At 41.4% G+C, this 23,773-nt stretch overlaps 1 protein-coding gene across 3 annotated transcripts in view; it reads left to right on the forward strand.

Annotated features, from left to right (window-relative positions):
* The first annotated feature begins 5,620 nt into the window (after positions 1–5,620).
* The window catches only part of negr1 (neuronal growth regulator 1), a 394,158-nt gene continuing 376,005 nt past the window's right edge, over positions 5,621–23,773 (forward strand). For all 3 annotated transcript variants that reach the window (XM_071344522.1, XM_071344523.1, XM_071344524.1), the window contains exon 1: positions 5,621–6,071. In XM_071344522.1, coding sequence (XP_071200623.1) covers positions 5,902–6,071 — 170 coding nt within the window. In that variant the 5' untranslated portion in view covers positions 5,621–5,901. The remainder of the gene's footprint in view (positions 6,072–23,773) is intronic.

Genomic DNA, 23,773 nt, shown 5'->3' on the forward strand with positions numbered 1-23,773 from the left:
GCCATGAAATGCTTTGAAAGACTGGTCATGGCTCACATCAACACCATTATCCCAGAAACCCTAGACCCACTACAATTTTCATACTGCACCAACAGAGCCACAGATGATGCAATCTCTATTGCAATCCACACTGCCCTTTCTCACCTGGACTAAAGGAACACCTATGTGAGAATGCTATTTATTGACAACAGCTCAGCGTTCAACAACATAGTGCCTTCAAAGCTCATCACTAAGCTAAGGACCCTGGGAACAAATACCTCCCTCTGCAACTGGATCCTGGACTTCCTGATGGGCCGCCTCAGGTGGTAAAGGTAGGTAACAACACATCCGCCACACTGATCCTCAACACGGGGCCCCTCACGGGTGTGTGCTCAGTCCCCTCCTGTTCTCCCTGTTCGCTCATGACTGCACGGCCAGGCACGACTCCAACACCATTATTAAGTTTGCTGATGACACAACAGTAGTAGGCCTGATCACTGACAATGATGAGACAGCCTATAGGGAGGAGGTCAGAGACCTGAACGTGTGGTGCAAGGACAACAACCTCTCCCTCAACGTGATCAAGACAAAGGAGATGATTGTGGACTACACGAAAAGGAGGACCGAGCACACTCCCATTCTCATTTACGGGGCTGTAGTGGAGCAGGTTGAGAGCTTCAAGTTCCTTGGTGTCCACATCACCAACAAATGAACATGGTCCAAGCACACCAAAACAGTCGTGAAGAGGGCACAACAAAACCTATTCCCTCTCAGGAGACTGAACTTATTTGGCATGGGTCCTCAGATCCTCAAAAGGTTCTACAGCTGCACCATCGAGAGCATCCTGACGGATTGCATCACTGCCTGGTATGGCAACTGCTCGGCCTCCGACCGCAAGGCACTACAGAGGGTAGTGCGTACGGCCCAGTACATCACTGGGGCCAAGCTTCCTGCCATCCAGGACCTCTATACCAGGCGGTGTCAGAGGAAGGCCGTAAAAATTGTCAAAGACTCCAGCCACCCTAGTCATAGACTGTTCTCTCTGCTACTGCATGGCAAGCAGTAGCGGAGTGCCAAGTCTAGGTCCAAGAGGCTTCTAAACAGCTTCTACCCCCAAGGCATAAGACTTCTGAACAACTAATCAAATTGCTACCCAGACTATTTGCAATGCCCCCCGCTATGCTGATGCTACTCTCTGTTATTATCTATGCATAGCCACTTTAATAACTCTACCTACGTGTACATAATTACCTCAATTACCTCGACACTAGTGCCCCCGCACATTGACTCTGTAACGGTACCACCTGTATATAGCCCCGCATTTGTTATTTACTGCTGGTCTTTAATTATTTGTTATTCTTATCTCTTAGTTTTTTTTTGTATTTTCTTAAAACTGCATTGTTGGTTAAGGTCTACACCTGTTATTCGGCGCATGTGACAAATAAAATTTGATTTGATTTTAGTGGAATTCCTTTGTCACTCCCTTCCCTCTCTTTTGAATCCACCATTTTGTGTAAGCCGTCATATCGGTTTAGTCCACAAAGGACTTTTCATTGCATCATGTTAGTAACCAATGTATAATCTATGCTGTGTTTGTGTTTAAGTAATTCTGTTTGATTATTTAGTTAGTTAGTAAATAAATAATTAAGCCAATTTGAATATCGCTGATTCATCATTTATGCTAGGGTTCGTGCACATTTCCAAGAGTTTTGCGACATTCAGAATGAGACTGAAGGTAAATAAAAATGAATTAATTGACCGTGACTGATGTGAGAGATAGATAGTAACTTGTTAAATAACTTTTCCCGTGGTGCCCCAGATTACTACTTAATTAATACTTATGATTAATTTTATAGCGTAATAATTGGACGTGGTATGCAATTATTTTATAAAATAACAGTCAAACACATTAATGATAGTCAAGACACATACCCTGCACCTTAAAGACTGTGGCCCTATGTACATAGTAATTGATCACTGGTCACTTTAATGTTTATATACTATTTTACCCACTTCATATGTACAGTCCATTCGGAAAGTATACAGACCTTGACTTTTTCAACATTTTGTTACATTACAGCCTTATTCTGAAATTGATTCAATTGTTTTTTTTCCCTCATCAAGCTACACACAATACCCCATAATGACAAAGCAAAAACAGTTATTTTTTTTGCAAATTTATTACAAATAAAACACTGAAATATCACATTTACAAAAGTATTCAGACCCTTTACTCTGTACTTTGTTGAAGCACCTTTGGCAGTGATTACAACTTCGAGTCTTCTTGGATACAAGCTTGGCACACCTGTATTTGGGGAGTTTTCCCATTCCTCTCTGCAGATCCTCTCAAGCTCTGCCAGGTTGAATGGGGAGCGTCGCTGCACGGCTAAGCTATTTTCAGGTCTCTCCAGAAATGTTCGATCAGGTTCAAGTCTGGGCTCTGGCTGGGCCCCTCAAGGACATTCAGAGACTTGTCTGGAACCCACTCCTGTGTTGTCTTGGCTATGTGCTTAGGTTTGATGTCCTGTTGGCTGGTGAATCGTCGCCCCAGTCGGAGTTCTCAAGCACTCTGGCGCAGGTTTTCATCAAGGATTGCTCTGTACTTTACTCAATCAATCCTGACTAGTATCCCAGTCCCTGCTGCTGAAAAACCTCCCCACAGCATGATGCTGCCACCAACATGCTTCACCGTAGGGATGGTGCCAGGTTTCCGCCAGACGTGACGCGGGGCATTCAGGCCAAAGAGTTCAATCTTGGTTTCATCAGACCAGATAATCTTGTTTCTCATGGTCTGAGAGTGTTTAGGTGCCTTTTGGCAAACTCCAAGTGGGCTGTACATGTGCCTTTTACTGAGGAGTGGCTTCCGTCTGGCCACTACCATTAAGGCCTGATTGGTGGAGTACTGGGAGATGGTTTTAGGCTGGGTTTCTGTACTTTGATATCAGCTGATGTAAATACATTTGATTTGGCTGTCCTTCTGGAAGGTTCTCCCATCTCCGCAGAGGAACTCTGGAGCTCTGTCAGAGTGACCATCAGGTACTTGGTCACCTAACCTGACCAAGGCCCTTCTCCCCGATTGCTCAGTTAGGCCAGGCGGCCAGCTCTAGGAAGAGTCTTGGTGTTCCAAACTTCTTCCATTTAAGAATGATGGAGGCCACTGTGTTCTTGGGGACTTTCAATGCTGCTTCGGCGCTCTACAGACAATTCCTTCGACCTCATGGCTTCATTTTTGCCCTGACATGCACTGTCAACTGTGGGACCTTATACGGACAGGTGTGTGCCTTTCCAAATCATGTCCAATCAATTGAATGTACCACAGGTGAACTCCAATCAAGTTGTAGAAACATCTCAAGTATGATGAATGGAAACAGGATGCACCTGAGCTCAATTTCGAGTCTCATAGCAAAGGGTCTGAATACTTATGTAAATAAGGCATTGGTTTTTCAATTGTAAAACATTTGCAAACATTTCTAAAAACCTGCTTTCGCTTTGTCAATATGGGGTATTTTGTGTAGATTGAGGAAAATGTTTTATTTAATCCATTTTAGAAAAGGCTGTAATGTAACACAATGTGGAAAAAGTCAAGAGGTCTGAATACTTTTCAAATGCACTGTAAAAACCTTATTCTAGTCAAGGCTCATCCTATATAACTACTGCTGTACACACCTTCCCTATTCATGTACTGTCCACACTGTCCATACACAAGAAACATATACATTGAGCCAATCAGTTATGTTGTGACAAGGTCAGGGTGGTATACAGAAGATAGCCCTATTTGGTAAAAGACCAAGTCCATATTATGGCAAGAACAGCTCAAATAAGCAAAGAGAAACGACAGTCCATCATTACTTTAAGACATGAAGGTCCATCAATACGGAACATTTCAAAAACTTTGAAAGTTTCTTCAAGTGCAGTCGCAAAAACCATCAAGTGCTATGATGAAACTGACTCTCATGAGGACCGCCACAGGAAAGGAAGACCCAGAGTTACCTCTGCTGCAGAGGATACGTTCATTAGTTACCAGCCTCAGAAATTGCAGCCCAAATAAATGCTTCAGAGTTCAAGAAACAGACACATCTCAACATCAACTGTTCTGACGAGACTGCGTGAATCAGGCTTACATGGACGAATTGCTGCAAAGAAACCACTGCTAAAGGACACCAATAAGAAGAAGAGACTTGTTTGGGCAAAGAAACACAAGCAATGGACATTAGACCGGTGGAAATCTGTCCTTTGGTCTGATGAGTCCAAGTTTGAGGTTTTTGGTTCCAACCGCCGTATCTTTGTGAGACGCAGAGTAGGTGAACGGATGATGTGTGGTTCCCACCGTGATGCACGGAGGAGGAGATGTGATGGTGCTTTGCTGGTGACACTGTCTGTGATTTATTTAGAATTCAAGTCACACTTAACCAGCATGGCTACCACAGCATGTTGCAGCAATATGTGATCCCATCTGGTTTGCGCTTAGTGGGACTATCATTTGTTTTCAACAGGACAATGACCCAACACACCTCCAGGCTGTGTAAGGGCTATTTGATCAAGAAGGAGAGTGATGGAGTGCTGAATCAGATGACCTGGACTCCACAATCACACGACCTCAACCCAATTGACATGGTTTGGGATGAGTTGGACCACAGAGTGATGGAAAAGCATCCAACAAGTGCTCAGCATACATGGGAACTCCTTCAAGACTGTTGGAAAAGCATTCCAAGTGAAGTTGGTTGAGAGAATGCCAAGAGTGTGCATGGCTGTCATCAAAGCAAAGGGTGGCTACTTTGAAGAATCTAAAATATATTTTGATTTGTTAAAAACATATTTGGTTACTACATCATTTGATATGTTTTCTCATAGTTTTGATGTGGTCACTATTATTCTACAATGTAGAAAATAGTAAAAATAAAGAAAAAACCTTTACAGTATATATATATATATATATATATATATATATACTGTAATACTGTAAAGGAAGAGAAGCTTAGGTCTGACACCAGAGAGATATGCCACCGACAAGCATTTCTTTATGTCAGCTACTGCGTCTACTATACAGATTTAGAAAAATAAAACTAATATCAGCCATACCATAACTTCACAAAAGTTTCTAAACTTTATTAGGGTAATATCAAAAGTAAGTCAAGCCATTGTTTATTGGGAAAATACGAGCAGACCAGGGGAAAAAAGGCACTACCCTCCCATGTGCCCCCCCCCCTCACCCCCCAAAGCCAAACATAACCATTGTTACAACCCTCCCCTATTTTGGATCACCCCTGCCCCCAGTAAATTTCGATCTGTCCCTGAGGATGATTCTCCAATCAATCTTTAATTGCTATTGGGTAGTGATGTAGACAGTACTGTAGCACCTTTACTGGGTCGTCTCTAGTTACCTCAGCCACAAAATCATCATTATGGCTAAACCCCGCCTATAAATAGCTACAATTTCTCTTATTAAACTCTTATTTTAAACGAAACTCTAACCTTAACCCCAGATTTAACCACACTACGAACATTATGCCTAACCCTAAGATTAAATTATGACAAAAAAACACATTTTTGTTCATTCTTTGTTATGATATTTTGACTTTCTGGCTGTGGTAACTAGTGACAACCCTTTAACTGCTCTATCACGAACCACTGGGAACAGGTTGCCTGGGAAACGGCCGCATGGCAACAGGATCAGAGCCTGGGAGTTGTCTGCCGCTAGGTCTGCTCCCATTTTATCGCATTTCTTCACTAGATGGTGTGCAAGCCACTGGAGAGTAGGCTGCACTTACTAGCGCACAGTAGGCTACGGCTCCAACAAAACAAACCTGGAAAACTACATTATACGACGCGCCATTTCTTTAGGCTTTTGAGGAGGAAACTGTGGGAATAAAAGCTTTGCTTTAAGGTTTTCATGCGACTTGGATAATATTCAATCCAGCTGTGATGGACATAATGATTGCGGTGCAGGATGTGTGTGTCTCCAGTCAATGGCTTACCGCTATAATTCTCAGTCTGTGCTGCTTTTTGCCTTCGTGCTTACCCGCTGGACAAACTGTGGACTATGCATCGATTGAAAGTGTGGTCACCCGACAAGGCGATACGGCTCTCCTGAGGTAGGAAAACAAGCAAAGCAGCTTCAATTTCCCTCTGTCTCTGCATTCACGGACGACAGAGTTTCAATATCTAACCAAATAGTGCTGTGACACCAAACAATAAGCAGCCTATAATTTGATTCATTTCATTGTTGCATTCAACGTTAGCAATTCTAAACTGGGTCACTCGCGCTACAAAAAAACAATCCATTCTTAGCCCGTGTGTTTTTTCATAGAATTAGAATCATAGAATGGATGAACCTTCCTATGATGAGATCAGCCATTTTGGTCAGGGGTTGGCCAACCATTGTTTCCCAGTGCTGTTATGAGATGTTGTGTAAAATAATGAATTTGAAGAATGTATCTGCACTGTATGCAGGGCCATGCACAGACCTTTCTGGGGGCAGGGTCTCAAAATGAAAAAAGGGCACTCCCCCCTCGGAAAAAAAATGGGCTTTCATAATTCATATCTCGAAATTTCTAACATACTAACTGCCTCTGTAGCAAACATTTGTAAATGTTTTAGTATAGGCCTATTTATTTCTGCAACACACTCATCGCAAGTTGTAAGCAAGCTAGTTACAGTGCCTCCTAAAGACATGATTGACATCAGAAAAATAGGGTAGGCTATTGATCAAATACACATATCATTGGTCACATACACATATTTTGCAGATGTTATCGCAGGTGCAGTGAAAGTACACACAAATCCCCCAAAATGAAAAGAAATTGAGAAGTATCAGAACGATCAATGCCAGAGTCCGAAATATATATATATATATATCAGTATTGCTTCCGTCCCTCGCCCCAACCTGGGCTTGAACCAAGGACCTTCTGCACACACAACAAACATAGACAACAGTCACCCTTGAAGCATTGTTACCTATCGCTCCACAAAAGTTGCGGTCTTTGTAGAGCAAAGGAAACAACTACTTCAAGGTCTCAGAGCAAGTGACGACACCAATTGAAACACTACTAGCGCGCACCGCTAACTAGCCATTTCACACCGGTTACAATCACCTCCCTTTGAACTCCTTCTCCGCAGTGGTCAGGGTCACGGCACCAATGTAACTGTATTGCTTCCGTCCCTCTCCTCGCCCCAAACTGGACTTGAACCAGGGACCCGCTGCACACATCGACAACAGTCACCCTCGAAACAACTACTTCAAGGTCTTAAGAGCAAGTGACGTCAACGATTGAAACGCTACTAGTCCTCACCGCTAATTAGACATTTCTTACCGGTTATAGAAATATATCTATATCTATATCTGGTTGAGAGAATGCCAAGAGTGTGTAAAGCTGTCATCAAGGCAAAGGGTGGCTACTTTGAAGAATCTAAAATATTTTGTTTGACACTTTTTTTGGTAACTACTTGTGTGATTTCATATAGTGAAGACATCAAACTTATTCTTAAATGTAGAAAATAGTAAAAATAAAGAAAAACCCTTGAACGAGTAGGTGTGTCCAAACTTTTGATTGGTACTGTGTGTGTGTGTGTCTGTATATATAGACAGTGTGGCCAGTATATGAATAGGAAATGTGTGTGCAGCAGTGTTATCTAGGATTAGCCTTGACTAGAATACAGTATATACATATGAAATGGGTAAAACAGTATGTAAACATTAAAAAGTGACCAGTGATGAATGACTATGTACATAGGGCAGCAGGATAGAGTACCGGGTGGTAGTCAGCTAGTATCAGTGACTAAGTTCAGGGCAGGGTACTGGGCGGAGACCGGCTGGTAGTGACTATTTAACCGTCTGATGGGCTGGACATAGAAGCTGTTTTTCACTCTCGGTCCCAGCTTTGACGCACCTGTACTGTCCTGTCTCCGCATTCTATACTGAACAAAAATATAAATGTGACAATCAGTCAATTGAAATAAATACATTTGTCTCTAATCTATGGATTTCACATGACTGGACATGGGTGGGTGGGTGGGCCTGGGAGGGCCCACTAGGGAGCCAGTCCCAGCCAATCAGAATGAGTTTTTCCCCACAGACAGAAATACTCCTCAGTTTCATCAGCTGCCGGGAAATGTCTCTTTTTCACGACCCTATCTTTCAAAAATTATTTGTGAAAATCCAAGTAACTTCACAGATCTTCATTGTAAAGGGTTTAAACACTGTTTCCCATGCTTGTTCAGTGAACCATAAACAATTAATGAACATGCACCTGTGGAACGGTCGTTAAGACAATAACAGCTCACAGACAGTACGCAATTAAGGTCACAGTTATGAAAACGTAGGACACTAAAGAGCCCTTTCTACTGACTCTGAAAAACACCAAAAGAAAGATGCCCAGGGTCCCTGCTCATCTGCGTGAACGTGCCTTAGGCATGCTGCAAGGAGGCATGAGGACTGCATATGTGGCCAGGGCAATAAATTGCCATGTCCGCCTAAGACAGCGCTACAGGGAGACAGGACGGACAGCTGATCATCCTCGCAGTGGCAGACCAGGTGTAAAAACACCTGCACAGGATCGGTACATCCGAACATCACACCTGTGGGACAGGTACAGGATGGCAACAACTGCCCGAGTTACACCAGGAACGCACAATCCCTCCATCAGTGCTCAGACTGTCCGCAATAGGCTGATAGAGACTGGACTGAGGGCTTGTAGGCCTGTTGTAAGGCGGGTCCTCACCAGACATCACCAGCAACAACGTCGCCTATGGGCACAAACCCACCGTCGCTGGACCAGACAGGACTGGCAAAAAGTGCTCTTCCCGGACGAGTCACGGTCTTGTCTCACCAGGGGTGATGGTCGGATTCGCGTTTATTGTCGAAGGAATGAACGTTACACAGAGGCCTGTACTCTGGAGCGGGATTTGGAGGTGGAGAGTCCGTCATGGTTTGGGGCTGTGTGTCACAGCATCATCGGGCTAAGCTTGTTGTCAATGCAGGCAATCTCAATGCTGTACGTTACAGGGAAGACATTCTCCTCCCTCATGTGGTACCCTTCCTGCAGGCTCATGCTGACATGACCCTCCAGCATAACAATGCCACCAGCCATACTGCTTGTTCTGTGCGTGATTTCCTGCAAAACTGGAATGTCAGTGTTCTGCCATGGCCAGCGAAGAGCCTGGATCTCAATCCCATTGATCACGTCTGGGACTTATTGGATTGGAGGATGAGGGTTAGTGCCATTCCCCCCCAGAAATGTCTAGGAACTTGCAGGTGCCTTGGTGGAAGAGTGGGGTAATATCTCACAGCAAGAACTGGCAAATCTGGTGCAGTTCATGAGGTGGAGATGCACTGCAGTACTTAATGCAGCTGATGGCCACACCATATACTGACTGTTACTTTTGATTTTGACCCCCCCTTTGTTCAGGGACACATTATTCAATTTATGTTATTCACTTGTCTTTTGAATTTGTTCAGTTTATGTCTGTTGTTGAATCTTGTTATGTTTATACAAATATTTGCACATGTTAAGTTTGCTGAAAATAAGCGCAGTTGACTGTGAGGACGTTTCTTTTTTCCGATGAGGATGTCCTGGCTGGCGTGGTTACATGTGGTTTGCGGTTGTGAGGGTGGTTGGACGTACTGCCAAATTTTCTAAAATGACGTTGGAGGTGGCATATTTGTGGCATTATGTTTTGTGACAAAATTGCACATTTTAGAGTGGCCTTTTGTTACCCCAGCACAAGGTGCACCTGTGTAATGATCATGCTGTTTAATCAGCTTCTTGATATGCCACACCTGTCAGGTGGATGAATTGTCTTGGCAAAGGAGAAATGCTCACTAACAAGGATGTAAAATAATTTGTCCTTCAAATTTGAGAGAAATAAGCCTTTTGTTCGTATGGAACATTTCGGGGATATTTTATTTTGGTTGATGAAACATGGGACCAAAGCTTTACATGTTGCGTTTTATATATATTTTTCAGTATAATTCACCAGGCAGGCCAAAACGCCGACCCACCAAAAGATGCTGAAATTTCAGGCGGTCTTTTCAAACAGCTCTTACACTGAAAGTATATTATCATAATTTTCACATTTCCACAAAAGAAAATCATATTTTTGACAGTACTGGGCCTTTAAAGAGAAGGTGCGGACCTGCATACGAAGAACTATTTCATTTAAGTGATATAACTTATGCATTTTGTTGTAGGTTTTATGTATTGAATTAAAAAAGCTGAATTGCATCTGGTTGTCTGGCTTGGCCTGTGAACAGCAGTGATGAGATATTGTTAGTTATTTTGTGATTAATAGTTGATGGCGCTCATCACAAAATTACCTTAGCAACAGCGATGATGGATTGCACTATTTTTGCCCTATTCTCTGCATGCCCGACGGCTGTCATGTCAAACCGACTTACACCTCAGACGATCTCTCTAGAGAGGAGTCTAATTCCCTGGTGTCAATCTGGGTTGCTTGTGATCAGTGGCAGAAGCTGTGCCTGAATCCCAATGGTTCATTGGGCTAGAGATTATCCCTGTGGTATGAATCAGCTCAACAAACAAGTTTACCACTCCACAACCGGGTCATTGACTCTGTGCAGCTCAGACAGACTGGAACGCATGGCAATGGATATGGGGACCATTTTGAAGGTCCTTGGCGGGGTTTTTGAAATGAATTAAGAGGTCATTTCACAATGCCAATTATAGGCAAAATAACCTATATTTCTGATTTGAAACTCAATGCATTTTCTGTGTGTATGCAGTCTGTGTGGAGTTATAATTTCACTCTGTTCAACTCTGTTAAACTAATGGATACTGGAAAGCTCTTAAGCTGCTCTACTTGCCTCTCTGCCTTGCATCTAATTGCAGCTTATCGTTATCACCAGGATGACTGGATGTGTTGATATTTGCACTGCGATAAGGGGTATTCAGAAAACTGACTGTTTTTCGAAATCCGAATGAAGCTCGGATTGGACTTTTCCAGTACAGTGGGGCCTTTTGTTTTCAGGAAGGCTTCAAACATAACTATGTAGCTAGAGACTGCAACCATAACTGTCCGAGGTCGCTGGCCCACTTTTTCCAGACCATAGACTATTATAAGGCAATTTCTTCCATTCTCCTGAAGCTGATTGCAGGAAGAAAATGGTGCGCGTTCTCAAATGGTGACAAACCCAGAAGCATGCAATTAGTCATCGCCTCTGGATTATGGAATAGCTCCCAAGAGGAACGTTCACTCTGTCATGTGTTCATTATTTCTCCCTCTTCTTCAATTCTTAATGCTGCATTACTGTGGCCTTCTGTGTTCCCCCTGCCTCCCTGATTTATGTTGGACAATGGGTCCATATCAATTAAATGGCTAGGGCTCTTAGAACTAAAGGAATTGTCCGCATGTGCATCATCTTCCTTTTAAAGGCCCAGTGCAGTCAAAACTTGACTTTCCTAGGTGTTATATATTTTTCCACACAATGAGGTTGGGATAATATTGTGAAAATTATGATAATGCCCTTTTAAGTGTAAGAGCTGTTTGAAACGACCGCCTGGAATTTCAGTCTGTTTTGGTGGGATGGAGTTTTTGGTAAATTTTGTTAATAGACCAATAAGAAAGCGTACCAAATCTTTCTGCCTATAACAGATCGTTTTCCCATTCCCAGACAGTCCTAGCAAAATTATTGCTTGAGAAATGTCTAATTTCTAATAGCAAAGAAGCTATTTTTGTTTCTTTTTGACCATTTTAATTGAAAACAGGGTACTTATTTGTTACCCAGATAATTTGATATTGCGATTAAAATCGAATGCATTGGACCTTTAATCTTTTTTAATGACCTAAAAACTTTGCCATTTTCCTAATGGGGTCCTTTTCCGTCATTTAACAAGGGGCCTTGTATTCTGAATCAGTTATTGTTGGTTTTATGCCATGCATGACTGCATAGTTTCATGTATCTGGTGCATTTTGCATTCAAAGGGGTTTCTGAACCAGTGATTCCTCACAAAACTCAGACAAAAAAAGACCATCATTTTGGGGATTTTATTAGAATAGAACAGTCCTTTGGAGGACCAATTGCTGAGATATACAGTTGAAGTCTGAAGTTTACATACAGGTTGGAGTCATTAAAACTCGTTTTTCAACCACTCCACAAATGTCTTGTTAACAAACTATAGTTTTGGCAAGTCGGTTAGGACATCTACTTTGTGCATGACAAGTAATTTTTCCAACAATTGTTTACAGCCAGATTATTTCACTGTATCACAATTCCAGTGGGTCAGAAGTTTTACATACACTAAGTTGACTGTGCCTTTTAAACAGCTTGGAAAATTCCAGAAAATGATATCATGGCTTTAGAAGGTTCTGATAGGCTAGTTGACATCATTTGAGTCAATTGGAGGTGTACCTGTGGATGTATTTCAAGGCCTACCTTCAAACTCAGTGCCTCTTTGCTTGACATCATGGGGAAATCAAAAGAAATCAGCCAAGACCTTAGAAAAAAAATTGTAGACCTCCACAAGTCTGGTTCATCCTTGGGAGCAATTTCCAAACGCCTGAAGGTACCACGTTCATCTGTACAAACAATAGTACGCAAGCATAAACACCATGGGACCACGCAGCTGTCATACCGCTCAGGAAGAAGACGCGTTCTGTCTCCTAGAGAAGAATGTACTTTGGTGTGAAAAGTGAAAATCAATCCCAGAACAACAGCAAAGGACCTTGTGAAGATGCTGGAGGAAACAGGCACAAAAGTATCTATATCCACAGTAAAACAAGTCCTATATCGACATAACCTGAAAGGCTGCTCAGCAAGGAAGAAGCCACTGCTCCAAAACCGCCATAAAAAAAGCCAGACTACGGTTTGCAACTGCACATGGGGACAAAGATCGTACTTTTTGTAGAAATGTCCTGTGGTCTGATGAAACAAAAATAGAACTGTTTGGCCATAATGACCATCGTTATGTTTGGAGGAAAAAGGGGGAGGCTTGCAAGCCGACAAACACCATCCCAACCGTGAAGCACGGGGGTGGCAATATCATGTCACAAAATAGATGGCATCATGAGGTAGGAAAATGATGTGGATATATTGAAGCAACATCTGAAGACATCGGTCAGGAAGTTAAAGCTTGGTCCAAATGGGTCTTCCAAATGGACAATGACCCCAAGCATACTTCCAAAGTTGTGGCAAAATGGCTTAAGGACAACAAAATCAAGGTATTGGAGTGGCCATCACAAAGCCCTGACCTCAATCCTTTAGAACATTTGTGGGCAGAACTGAAAGAAATTGTGCGAGCAAGGAGGCCTACAATCTGACTCAGTTACACCAGCTCCGTCAGGAGGAATGGGACAAAATTCACCCAACTTATTGTGGAAGGCTACCCAAAACGTTTGACCCAAGTTAGACAATTTAAAGGCAATGCTACCAAATACTAATTGAGTGTATGTCAACTTTTGTTCCACGGGGAATGTGATGAAATAAATAAATGCTGAAATAAATCATTCTCTCTCTTATTATTCTGACATTTCACATTCTTAAAATAAAGTGGTGATCCTAACTGACCTAAAACTGAATTTTACTAGGATTAAATGTCAGGAATTGTGAAACTGAGTTTAAATGTATTTGGCTAAGGTGTATGTAAACCTCCGACTTCTATTGTATTTTACTTTTCTAAATGCATAATTGAGAAATAATGAATCAAAGTTGGCATATTTATAAAATGTTGGCCTTACCCAAGTGTCCTTTAAGACTCCATAATGTTTCATCTGTACATGCTACAAGGAAAACATTTATCATATGAAGCTTTACCACTTGCTCTGTAATATGAGTAGTATTTTGATTACAATAAAAAATAGTTTTACATTCATTTATTCATATTGAAAAATATAAACTTGAATATTGAATATATAACATTTTGGATTTGGCAAATTGTTCAATATATTGTTCAACATAATGTACTCTAAGGGCATACCAATGTTCCCGAGTGGGATCTCAGCCAATTCTAAGTTATGGCCTATTTTATATATAGAAATTGGCATAGTAGGCAATGTAACCAATCACAGCCCTCCTTTTACTTGTACTTGCACATCCTGCAAATCACCATCAGAGGTGATCATTTTGAATAAATTGTTACATTCACTCTGTTGGTAACGCTTACGAACTGGATAATAACTCTAAAAGTAGCAGAGATTCCACTCTGGGACTTTGATAGGCACGTAGAGTATATTTTGTTCCACAATAAAAAATAAAAATAAATGCCAAAACCCCAAAAATAATACTTTCAATATTCATGTTTATATTTATCTATATTCATAAATTAATGTAAACAAATGTTTCTATTGAAATCAACATACTACTCATATTACAGAGCAAGGAGTAAAGCTTCATAAGACACCAATGTTTGCTTTGTAGCACTTACAGATGAGTCACTATGGAATCTTAAAGGAGGCCTGGGTAAGGCCAAAATGTCATACATATGCCAACTTTGATCAATTATTTCTCAGTTATGCTTTTTTATACTTATGCCAAATATAGGTCAACTCCTTCCTCCAAATGACTATTCTATGGATTACAGTTCATGAAAATCCCCCAAATCATGTTTTTTTGTTGTCTCCATGGCAGCCACTCAAGTTAATTAGTGGATGAAGGTGGTTTCAGAACCAAAGTGGGGGGAACGAAAAACAGGCTACATTACCCCCCCCTCCCAGTCTGATAGTGGTAGCGGGGTGGTAGATGCCTAGTCTCCTTTATGGCTCAGATCAGGTGTCTGCATAATACACACCATAGACATACATCATGTACATACCAGTGTTGGGGAGTAGTGAATTACATGTAGTTTAACTAGTAATTTACCTACATTTTGCATTACATCTTGGGCGTAGTTAAACTAAATTCAAATATCGGTAGTGTTAACAGTAGTTAATTGCCATGTAGCGATGTAGCTAACTACTGGAACTACACACTACTTTGTTTGCTAAAATAAAATATTGGTGAAGTATGCAATCATTTCCTCGTTTTTTTCAGCATCAGACCTGCCTTATTCTTACTTGAACGATCATTTTTGTTAAGTTAATTTAGGCTAAGTTACACATTCTGTTAACATCTGAATCCAGCGTGATCTGTTCAGCTCAGACAGATCAAACTCAGAGGCCCAGTTCATGCGCTCCATCAGCAGCAGATTTAAATGTATGTTTATGCGACATATGTTGGTGCATTAAATCATGTCGCATCGAACGAAATCGCACCGATTTTGTTCTCTAATTAAACTGAATCGCACCGAATCGTCGCAAACTAAACGTATCTTTCCTACATTGTAACCTATTTCACAGCACTGTTTTCCAGGCATGTCCTATACCAGTCCCTACAGAGGTGTTTCCGCGACAAATGAAATCTGTTATTGTGGCTCGTGGAAAGATCTTGGCATTTGCCAATCGAGCTTATGCGAGGGCAGGCATCCAGCGTGAATGCCTGTGTCCCCAACACAGATGCCAACACAGATGCCAAAGGTAGGCCTAAACGAAGAACAAATGAATATTCTGGCTATGTAGCCTCTTCAGTTTGCAACTTCTTAATCAGTTAAAAATATATTCAGATTCATGTAGGGCATTTTTATAGTTTATATGATGTAGCCTGAGACTCCCACAAAGTAAAAAATAGCTGTTTGTGTTTCCACTTAGAAGCATATTATGAGGCCCTTCTAATTTTGATCAGAGGGCATTTCAGGTGCCTGTGTGGCTCTCCTATGGAAGAACCTGTGTTTAGGCTAGGTCGCGATGCTCTGTGGTCTGTCTACCACCTGCCACATGTATCTGAATCCTCAGACGTACATGGGGAGGCAGAGGTGTCATGCCCATAGGGGGCACATGCTCCCTCTATATTTTTTTTATTACATGAAAAAAACAGTTTAATTATATTATTACACTGAACAAAAATAAACATGCAACAATTTCAAAGATTTTACTGAGTTACAGTTCATAAGGAAATCAGTCAATTTAAATGAATTCATTAGGCCCTAATCTATGGATTTCAGAAAACCAGTCAGTCTCTGGTGTGACCACAATTTACCTCATGCAGCACGACACATCTCCTTCACATAGAGTTGATTGTGGCCCGTGGAATGTTGTCCCACTCCTCTTCAGTGGCTGTGTGAAGTTTGCTGGATATTGGTGGGAACTGGAACACCCTCTCGTACATGTCGATGCAGAGCATCCCAAACATGCTCAATGTGTGACATGTCTGGTGAGTGTGCAGGTCCCAGTGCAGGCCAACTGGGACATTTTCAGCTTCTAGGAATTGAGTACCGATGCTTGCGACATGGGGCCGGTCATTATCATACTGAAACATGAGATGATGGCTGGGTATAAATGGCACGACAATGGGCCTCAGGATCTCGTCACGGTGTCTCTGTGCATTCAAGTTGTCGTTTATAAAATACAATTGTGTTCATTGTCCATAGCTTATGCCTGCCCATACCATAACCCCACCACCACCGTGGGCCACTCTGTTCACAACGATGACATCAGCAAACCACATGATGCCATACATGTACAGCTGAAACCAGGATTCATTCGTGAAGAGCACACTTCTCCAGTGTGCCAGTAGCCATAGAAAGGTGAGCATTTGCCCACTGAAGTCCGTTATGACTCCGAACTGCAGTCAGGTCCAGACGTTTCTGACAGTTTTGCAGAAATTATTGGGTTGTGCAAACCCACAGTTCCATCAGCTGTCTGGGTGGCTGGTCTCAGGCGATTCTGTAGGTGAAGAAACCAGATGTGGCGGTCCTGTGCTTGCGTGGTTACACGTGGTCTGCCGTTGTGAGGCCGGTTGGAGGCAGTGGCATGACATCTATTCATGGATGCCAAGGGAAGTCAGGCTTCCACAAGAATTTTACCAAGAAAAAAAAGTACCAAATAATTTGGCTTTCGTCTCTATGTGTTTCATACATTTCCTTCAATTCGCAAGAGCCTGAATGTTTCTCACCAGAAAAAGCATCCGAGCAAGCGAAACAGCGGGTCTCTGTCTCTGTATGTGTAACCCATCTATCTGATGCTTTCTGGTCATAAAGAGCATGACATTGTTGCCGCCCCTAGCACTGAATGCAAGGGAAGCCAGCGAGCATTTGGCCTTAGCCACTCAGCTGTGAATGGTCCTGGCGCATCAAAAAAAGTGTCAAGGGAAGCCAGTTTGGATTTGGCTTCACACCAATCACACCAGAAGTCAAACGTCATCGACAGAAAAACACTTGAATTGTTGCATCTGGGGCTGTCATTGTCCTCTGGTGGCTGGCCTAGCTAGCTAAAATCATCCCTTTCCTAAATTATCCATTGGTGGAGATAGGGATTTGGAATTGTGATTTTACTTAATTCTCCGTACTGGCAAATGATTATAACGGCAATTCTGATCTACCACTAATTCATACATTGTGCCCCTGGTCTGAGAGGATGGAAGTAGCTAGATGTAGTAGGCTAATGTTAACTAGCTGGCCCATGAAAATAAGTTAGACTAGCTAGCAAGCATTATAGCCAGATACCCTAGTACAACAAAACCTAAAAGCATGTACTGTATGACATAGTCAAAGACCGTTTAGGCAACATGAAAGAGGATGTCATTGGCGTTTATCTACAAATAAGGTTAGTCAACATGTTTTTTTCTACTTGCACGTACGCACGCACACACATACAGAAATCAGTACCATGGACAAGTACAGCATATTTAACTTACGGTGATTGGACTAAATCGTTTGTGGTATCTTTTAGTTGTCAATGTATTAGACTAAGCATAGGTGACTAGATGATGTTGAAATTTTGAAGTGTAAATGGTGCTGGAATAGTGGAGGCAGCGCCTGTTTTCTTTGCAACTTAAGGTAACTCTCCGTGGTTCTAAATCAGTAGTTGTTTAGTAGTCCAAAAATGTTGCAAACATTAACTTACTTGACCATGTTGTAGGTCAGTGTTTCCCAACCCTGGTCCTCAAGTACCCCCAACAGTACACCGTTTCATTGTAGCCCTTGACAAACACACCTCATTCAACTCATTGAGGGCTTGATGATTAGTTGACAAGTTGACCACATGGCCTCACATGTGAATCATTAAAGAGATGGGTGGGGCTAAGGCGTAAGAGGGTGTGAACGATGCCATTTTCTCAAAAGTGGGGTTACAAGTTTATCAACTTTCAAAGCAGAATTACTTTCCCATTGTAGTGGATGACATACAATTTTCTAGCTCTGAGTCTCTTTTATCCATGTAAAAATTGGAAATCAAAATCTAATTTTGATACATAAGACTGAATCAAGGCAGACGATCACATATATTATACACATATATTATAATTTTTTCAGATGTTAAAATAATTACTAAACTTCCTTTTTAAACCCATGTTTTATAATTATTTATACAAATATTTTATTTTCTCAGTAGTAAGTGATTCCTTCCAAGGTGCACCACGGAGCAAAGATATGCTAGGCTGGATGCTAGATACTTTAATGTGTGCAGGAAGTGGAGGAGGAGAGTGATTTTAGCTGCCAATGATAGGCTGGACTCCCAGGAGGTATGTTTGTAAATGAATTTGATCAAGTTGTAGCCTATTGATTCCTTTTTGATGAATAAATACAAATAAAATGCTTTCTTGTTTCTCTATAATACTAGCGACATAGCAATTTTATTAAGTAGACTTTAGCTAACCAGCTAGATAGGTTCACAATCTCATGACTAGCTACCAAGCCATTTCAGGCTATCAATCAAGTTAGAGTAGCTTGTCTAACTATCTTAGGTTGCTAGACTTTAGAAAATACTAAAATTGCTTTAAATCTTGGGTTATGCTACTATACCAGTGTGGCAGTAAAATCATTGTGCATGAATGTGCATCATTCATTAAAATTACAATTGGACAGGGCTGGGTTTCCCAAAAGCATCGTAGCACTAAGATCATCTTTCGTCCATTTAGTTTCAATGGAATTAAGATGATCTTAGTGCTATGATGCTTTTGGGAAACCCAACCAGGGTAAGGATGTGTGCTTATGTGACCTATCCAGAAAAATATACTATTTGTTTGTACATAAAATTAGGCATAATGATTTTGGCTCTAGATTGAAGGAAAAACTGTTTCAGGTGTATGAAAAATGCAAAATTCTCTGAATTAAACCTCACGTACTTTGTGCCCCCTCTAAAATAATGGGTGCATGATGCCCCCGTGGGAGGTGACCTGCTTTAGCCTCGAATGACACATCAGGGGACACATCTGAAACTGTCGCTGCTGATTAAACGGCCTCCAACATGCCATTTCCTCTACGGGTTTAATGGGATCAATGTTGCTGTCAAAACAATATTGCTCTCCATTTCATAATCTTCATGTCCCAAATGCTTACTAAAACTGGGACATACCTTGCAATAAGCATGCTTATTTTGACCTAGTTTTTTTAAAGAGATGATTTCATGCACGTATTATGGTTCATCACTCCCTCCATCTTTACAGTTGAAAGATTGCAATGACCAATATTTATAATATTTGCTTTTTAGCGGATGCATTTATCTATACATTTATACATGCGTGCATTTTACCTAAGGGTGGTTACGCGAATCAAACCCAATAACATGGCATTACAAGCACCATGCTCTACCAACTGAGCTACAAAGGACCACACTATGTACTGTACATCAAATGATTTGTCTGGGCCTACATCTACTGAGGTGCCGGCGTATAGCACTGTGTAATAATTCACTGTTGACTTTAGTGTTCACGATGAACAGTTAATTTATATCAACCATTTACAAATGATGAACAAGATGAAATACAGTATAGGCCTGTAAAATGTGAAGAAAAATGGCATCAGCTTAAGAGGATTTCCCAGCTAAGCTGAAATATACTTAACTGTAACAAGCCTACAGCTGCTCTCTGAATGCTCCAAATCAGCAAGCCTCGGCTTGCTAGTGTTATCTATTGTTACCCAAGGAAGGATGGCTACAGTAAATTTATTCGTTTCGATTCATTACACTGGCAACCATTTGCGTATGATAATCTTAACTATTGATGAACTTCAGTTAGCAAGGTGGCAAGGTAGTGCAGTATGTCCTGAGTGGCTAAGCTTACTTGATGCTTGCTTTGTCACCTCACAAACAAGTACATTTCCCCACCTCATTACAGGATCCGGAAGACTTTCATTTAACCTTTATTTAACTCTGTGTCATTTATAACCATGTATCACTCTGTGTCAAATGCCTATTGTTGTTTTGAGTGCACTTAATTCATGAGTTATTAATTTATACTACAGGGAGGTCTTTGAATCAAGTAGTACTTGGGTTTGAAGAATCATTACCTTTTCATGCGGTCCCTCGTGGAACCAGGTTGAAAGGGGGGTTCAGCTGTGGCTTTTATACACAAGTTATATGTAACCATTAAGTAGGCCTAATAGCCATTGAAAATGCAAGTAAATAATTTCAAAATAGCTAAAAATGAAGATTTTACTGGCACCCAGCTGAGTTCTGTGGCAGCACCCCCATAATTGCAATGTTTCTATAAGAGAACATCTCAAAGGATTGTTTGTGTATTTCAGTGAAAAGTCTGTGGTGGAAGGTAGCCTAGCAGTTAACAGCGTTGGGCCAGTTACCGAAATGTTGCTGGTTTCGAATCCCTGAGCTGACTAGGTAACTTTACCCTAATTGCTATTGTAAGTTGCTCTGGATAAGAGCGTCTGCTAAATGACTAAAATAAAACTTGACACAAAATAATTACAGCTGCAATATCAGGTTTTAAGGCTAAAGCGATCACGGGTCTTTGAGCTGTTTAGAACCATTAGGCAAAAAAGAAGCAGTGTATCTAGTCAGGCGGCTTGTGGTCGTAGATAGGATATGTTGACATGAGTGAAGTAGAAAGCAAACATGCCAAACTTTACAATACTTTAAGGGCGATTCCGTGGTAAAGTCAACCTGAGCATGCAAAATCAAGTTTTTTCCCAAAATTATCCTGAAAGTAAATGTCCAGTGTTTCTAGACTTCTATGAAATTTGCCCTCTAATTACTTACAATATGAGGAAAATAGTTTTTCCTTCCAAGAAATGGTAATCCAAGTATGTTAAACAGCTTTTCTGGGTTGGCATGTAGAATGGTGTGGGTGTACCCCAACAATGGAATGGTGTGGGTGTACCCCAGCAATGGAATGGTGTGGGCGTACCCCAACAACAGAATGGTGTGGGCGTATACCAGTCATAAAGATATTTATGTATGTAGACTGCTGATTGGCCAGCTCATCCTCCTCAGGAGTATAACATCATACTCCTATTAGGTAATTGAAAGTATATATTTTTTTTTAAAGATGCACTATGCAGAAATTGCTCCGCCATTTCCTGGGTACTAACATTCGAATAGTTCACCTAATTTTTGTGTATGTGACTAAACAAGCGTGTAGAGAATCATTGTACCATCTCAACTGCTGTGAAATATATTTTCCATAACCAAAAATATTGTATTTTCAGCTGTTTGAAGCTGCTATTGAAAGCCAAAAGTAAAAGATGCTAAATGAAACTTAGAAATAGAGCACAAAGAACAGACCTACTGTTTATTAGACTTGCTTTCAATGAGAATCTAAGCCTCACATTTCTAAGTGCCTTTTGGAAGGATCGTCCAAAAAATGACATTTTGCAGCTTTAAATGGTCTGTTTGACAAGTCTGAAGTGGGGTTATATCTCCAATGTATGCTTTGGCCACAAATACGAGTTTAAAACGAGTCAACAACATTATTTCGGTATGAGTTAACGGAATATAATAACTTTTAAAAGTGAGATTTTCACTGCACAGTTACTTTAATGTCTAAATGTTGGAGTGCAGATTTTATTTGAACAGTTAAATTAGATAATTGCATGAATTTTGGCTTCAAATAAATTGGTTTAGGCTAAAGTATTGATATACAGTACCAGTCAAAAGTTTGTACACACCTACTCATTCAAGGGTTTTTCTTTATTTGACTATTTTCTACGTTGTAGAATAATAGTGAATACATAAAACTATGTATTAACACATATGGAATGATGTAGTAACCAAAAAAAGCATTACAAAAAAATCAAAATATATTTTATGTTTGAGATTCTCCAAAGTAGCCACCCTTTGCCTTTTATGACAGTCTTGGCATTTTCTCAACCAGCTTCATGAGGTACAGTGGTTTGTCTTTTAAAAGTTGCAGTGTACTGCGGCACAGCTTGCATGGTTCCGCAGAATTCTATGGCACGTTATTTAAGTGCCAACCACTGGTACCGTTAATGCAAGTTAGTGCTAGATTCTACATTAAAACCAAAAGCCGCCTCATGGGTCTCCCGGTGGCAGCCGGGTCTTCTGTGCGCGGCTCTGCGGCACATCCCGTGCCCCATGCCCTCATGCCTTGAATCTCGTGCGCTTTCAGTGGATATAGCTGGAGAACTACAAGGCAATCCCATTGTGCGCCACTCGGGAGCCATGACCAATATGACCAATATATTGGGGTGGCAGGTAGCCTAGTGGTTAGAGCGTTGGACTAGTAACCGAAAGGTTGCAAGATCGAATCCCCAAGCTGACAAGGTAAAAATCTGTTCTGCCCCTGAACAAGGCAGTTAACCCATTGTTCCTAGGCTGTCATTGAAAATAAGAATTTGTTCTTAACTGACTTGCCTAGTTAAATAAAGGTAAAAATAAATATATATACAGTGGGGAGAACAAGTATTTGATACACTGCCGATTTTGCAGGTTTTCCTACTTACAAAGCATGTAGAGGTCTGTAATATTTATCATAGGTACACTTCAACTGTGAGACACGGAATCTAAAACAAAAATCCAGAAAATCACATTGTATGATTTTTAAGTAATTAATTTGCATTTTATTGCATGACATAAGTATTTGATACATCAGAAAAGCAGAACTTAATATTTGGTACAGAAACCTTTGTTTGCAATTACAGAGATCATACGTTTCCTGGAGTTCTTGACCAGGTTTGTACACACTGCAGCAGGGATTTTGTCCCACTCCTCCATACAGACCTTCTCCAGATCCTTCAGGTTTCGGGGCTGTCGCTGGGCAATACGGACTTTCAGCTCCCTCCAAAGATTTTCTATTGGGTTCATGTCTGGAGACTGGCTAGGCCACTCCAGGACCTTGAGATGCTTCTTACGGAGCCACTCCTTAGTTTCCCTGGCTGTGTGTTTCGGGTCGTTGTCATGCTGGAAGACCCAGCCACGACCCATCTTCAATGCTCTTACTGAGGGAAGGAGGTCGTTGGCCAAGATCTCGCGATACATGGCCCCATCCATCCTCCCCTCAATACGGTGCAGTCGTCCTGTCCCCTTTGCAGAAAAGCATCCCCAAAGAATTATGTTTCCACCTCCACGCTTCACGGTTGGGATGGTGTTCTTGGGGTTGTACTCATCCTTCTTCTTCCTCCAAACACGTCGAGTGGAGTTTAGACCAAAAAGCTCAATTTTTGTCTCATCAGACCACATGACCTTCTCCCATTCTTCCTCTGGATCATCCAGATGGTCATTGGCAAACTTCAGACGGGCCTGGACATGCCCTGGCTTGAGCAGGGGGACCTTGCGTGCGCTGCAGTATTTTAATCCATGACGGCATAGTGTGTTACTAATGGTTTTCTTTGAGACTGTGGTCCCAGCTCTCTTCAGGTCATTGACCAGGTCCTGCCGTGTAGTTCTGGGCTGATCCCTCACCTTCCTCATGATCATTGATGCCCCACGAGGTGAGATCTTGCATGGAGCCCCAGACCGAGGATGATTGACCGTCATCTTGAACTTCTTCCATTTTCTAGTAATTGCGCCAACAGTTGTTGCCTTCTCACCAAGCTGCTTGCCTATTGTCCTGTAGCCCATC

The sequence above is a fragment of the Salvelinus alpinus genome, chromosome 16 (genome assembly GCF_045679555.1).
Source record: "Salvelinus alpinus chromosome 16, SLU_Salpinus.1, whole genome shotgun sequence".
NCBI classification, from domain to species: Eukaryota; Metazoa; Chordata; class Actinopteri; order Salmoniformes; family Salmonidae; genus Salvelinus; species Salvelinus alpinus.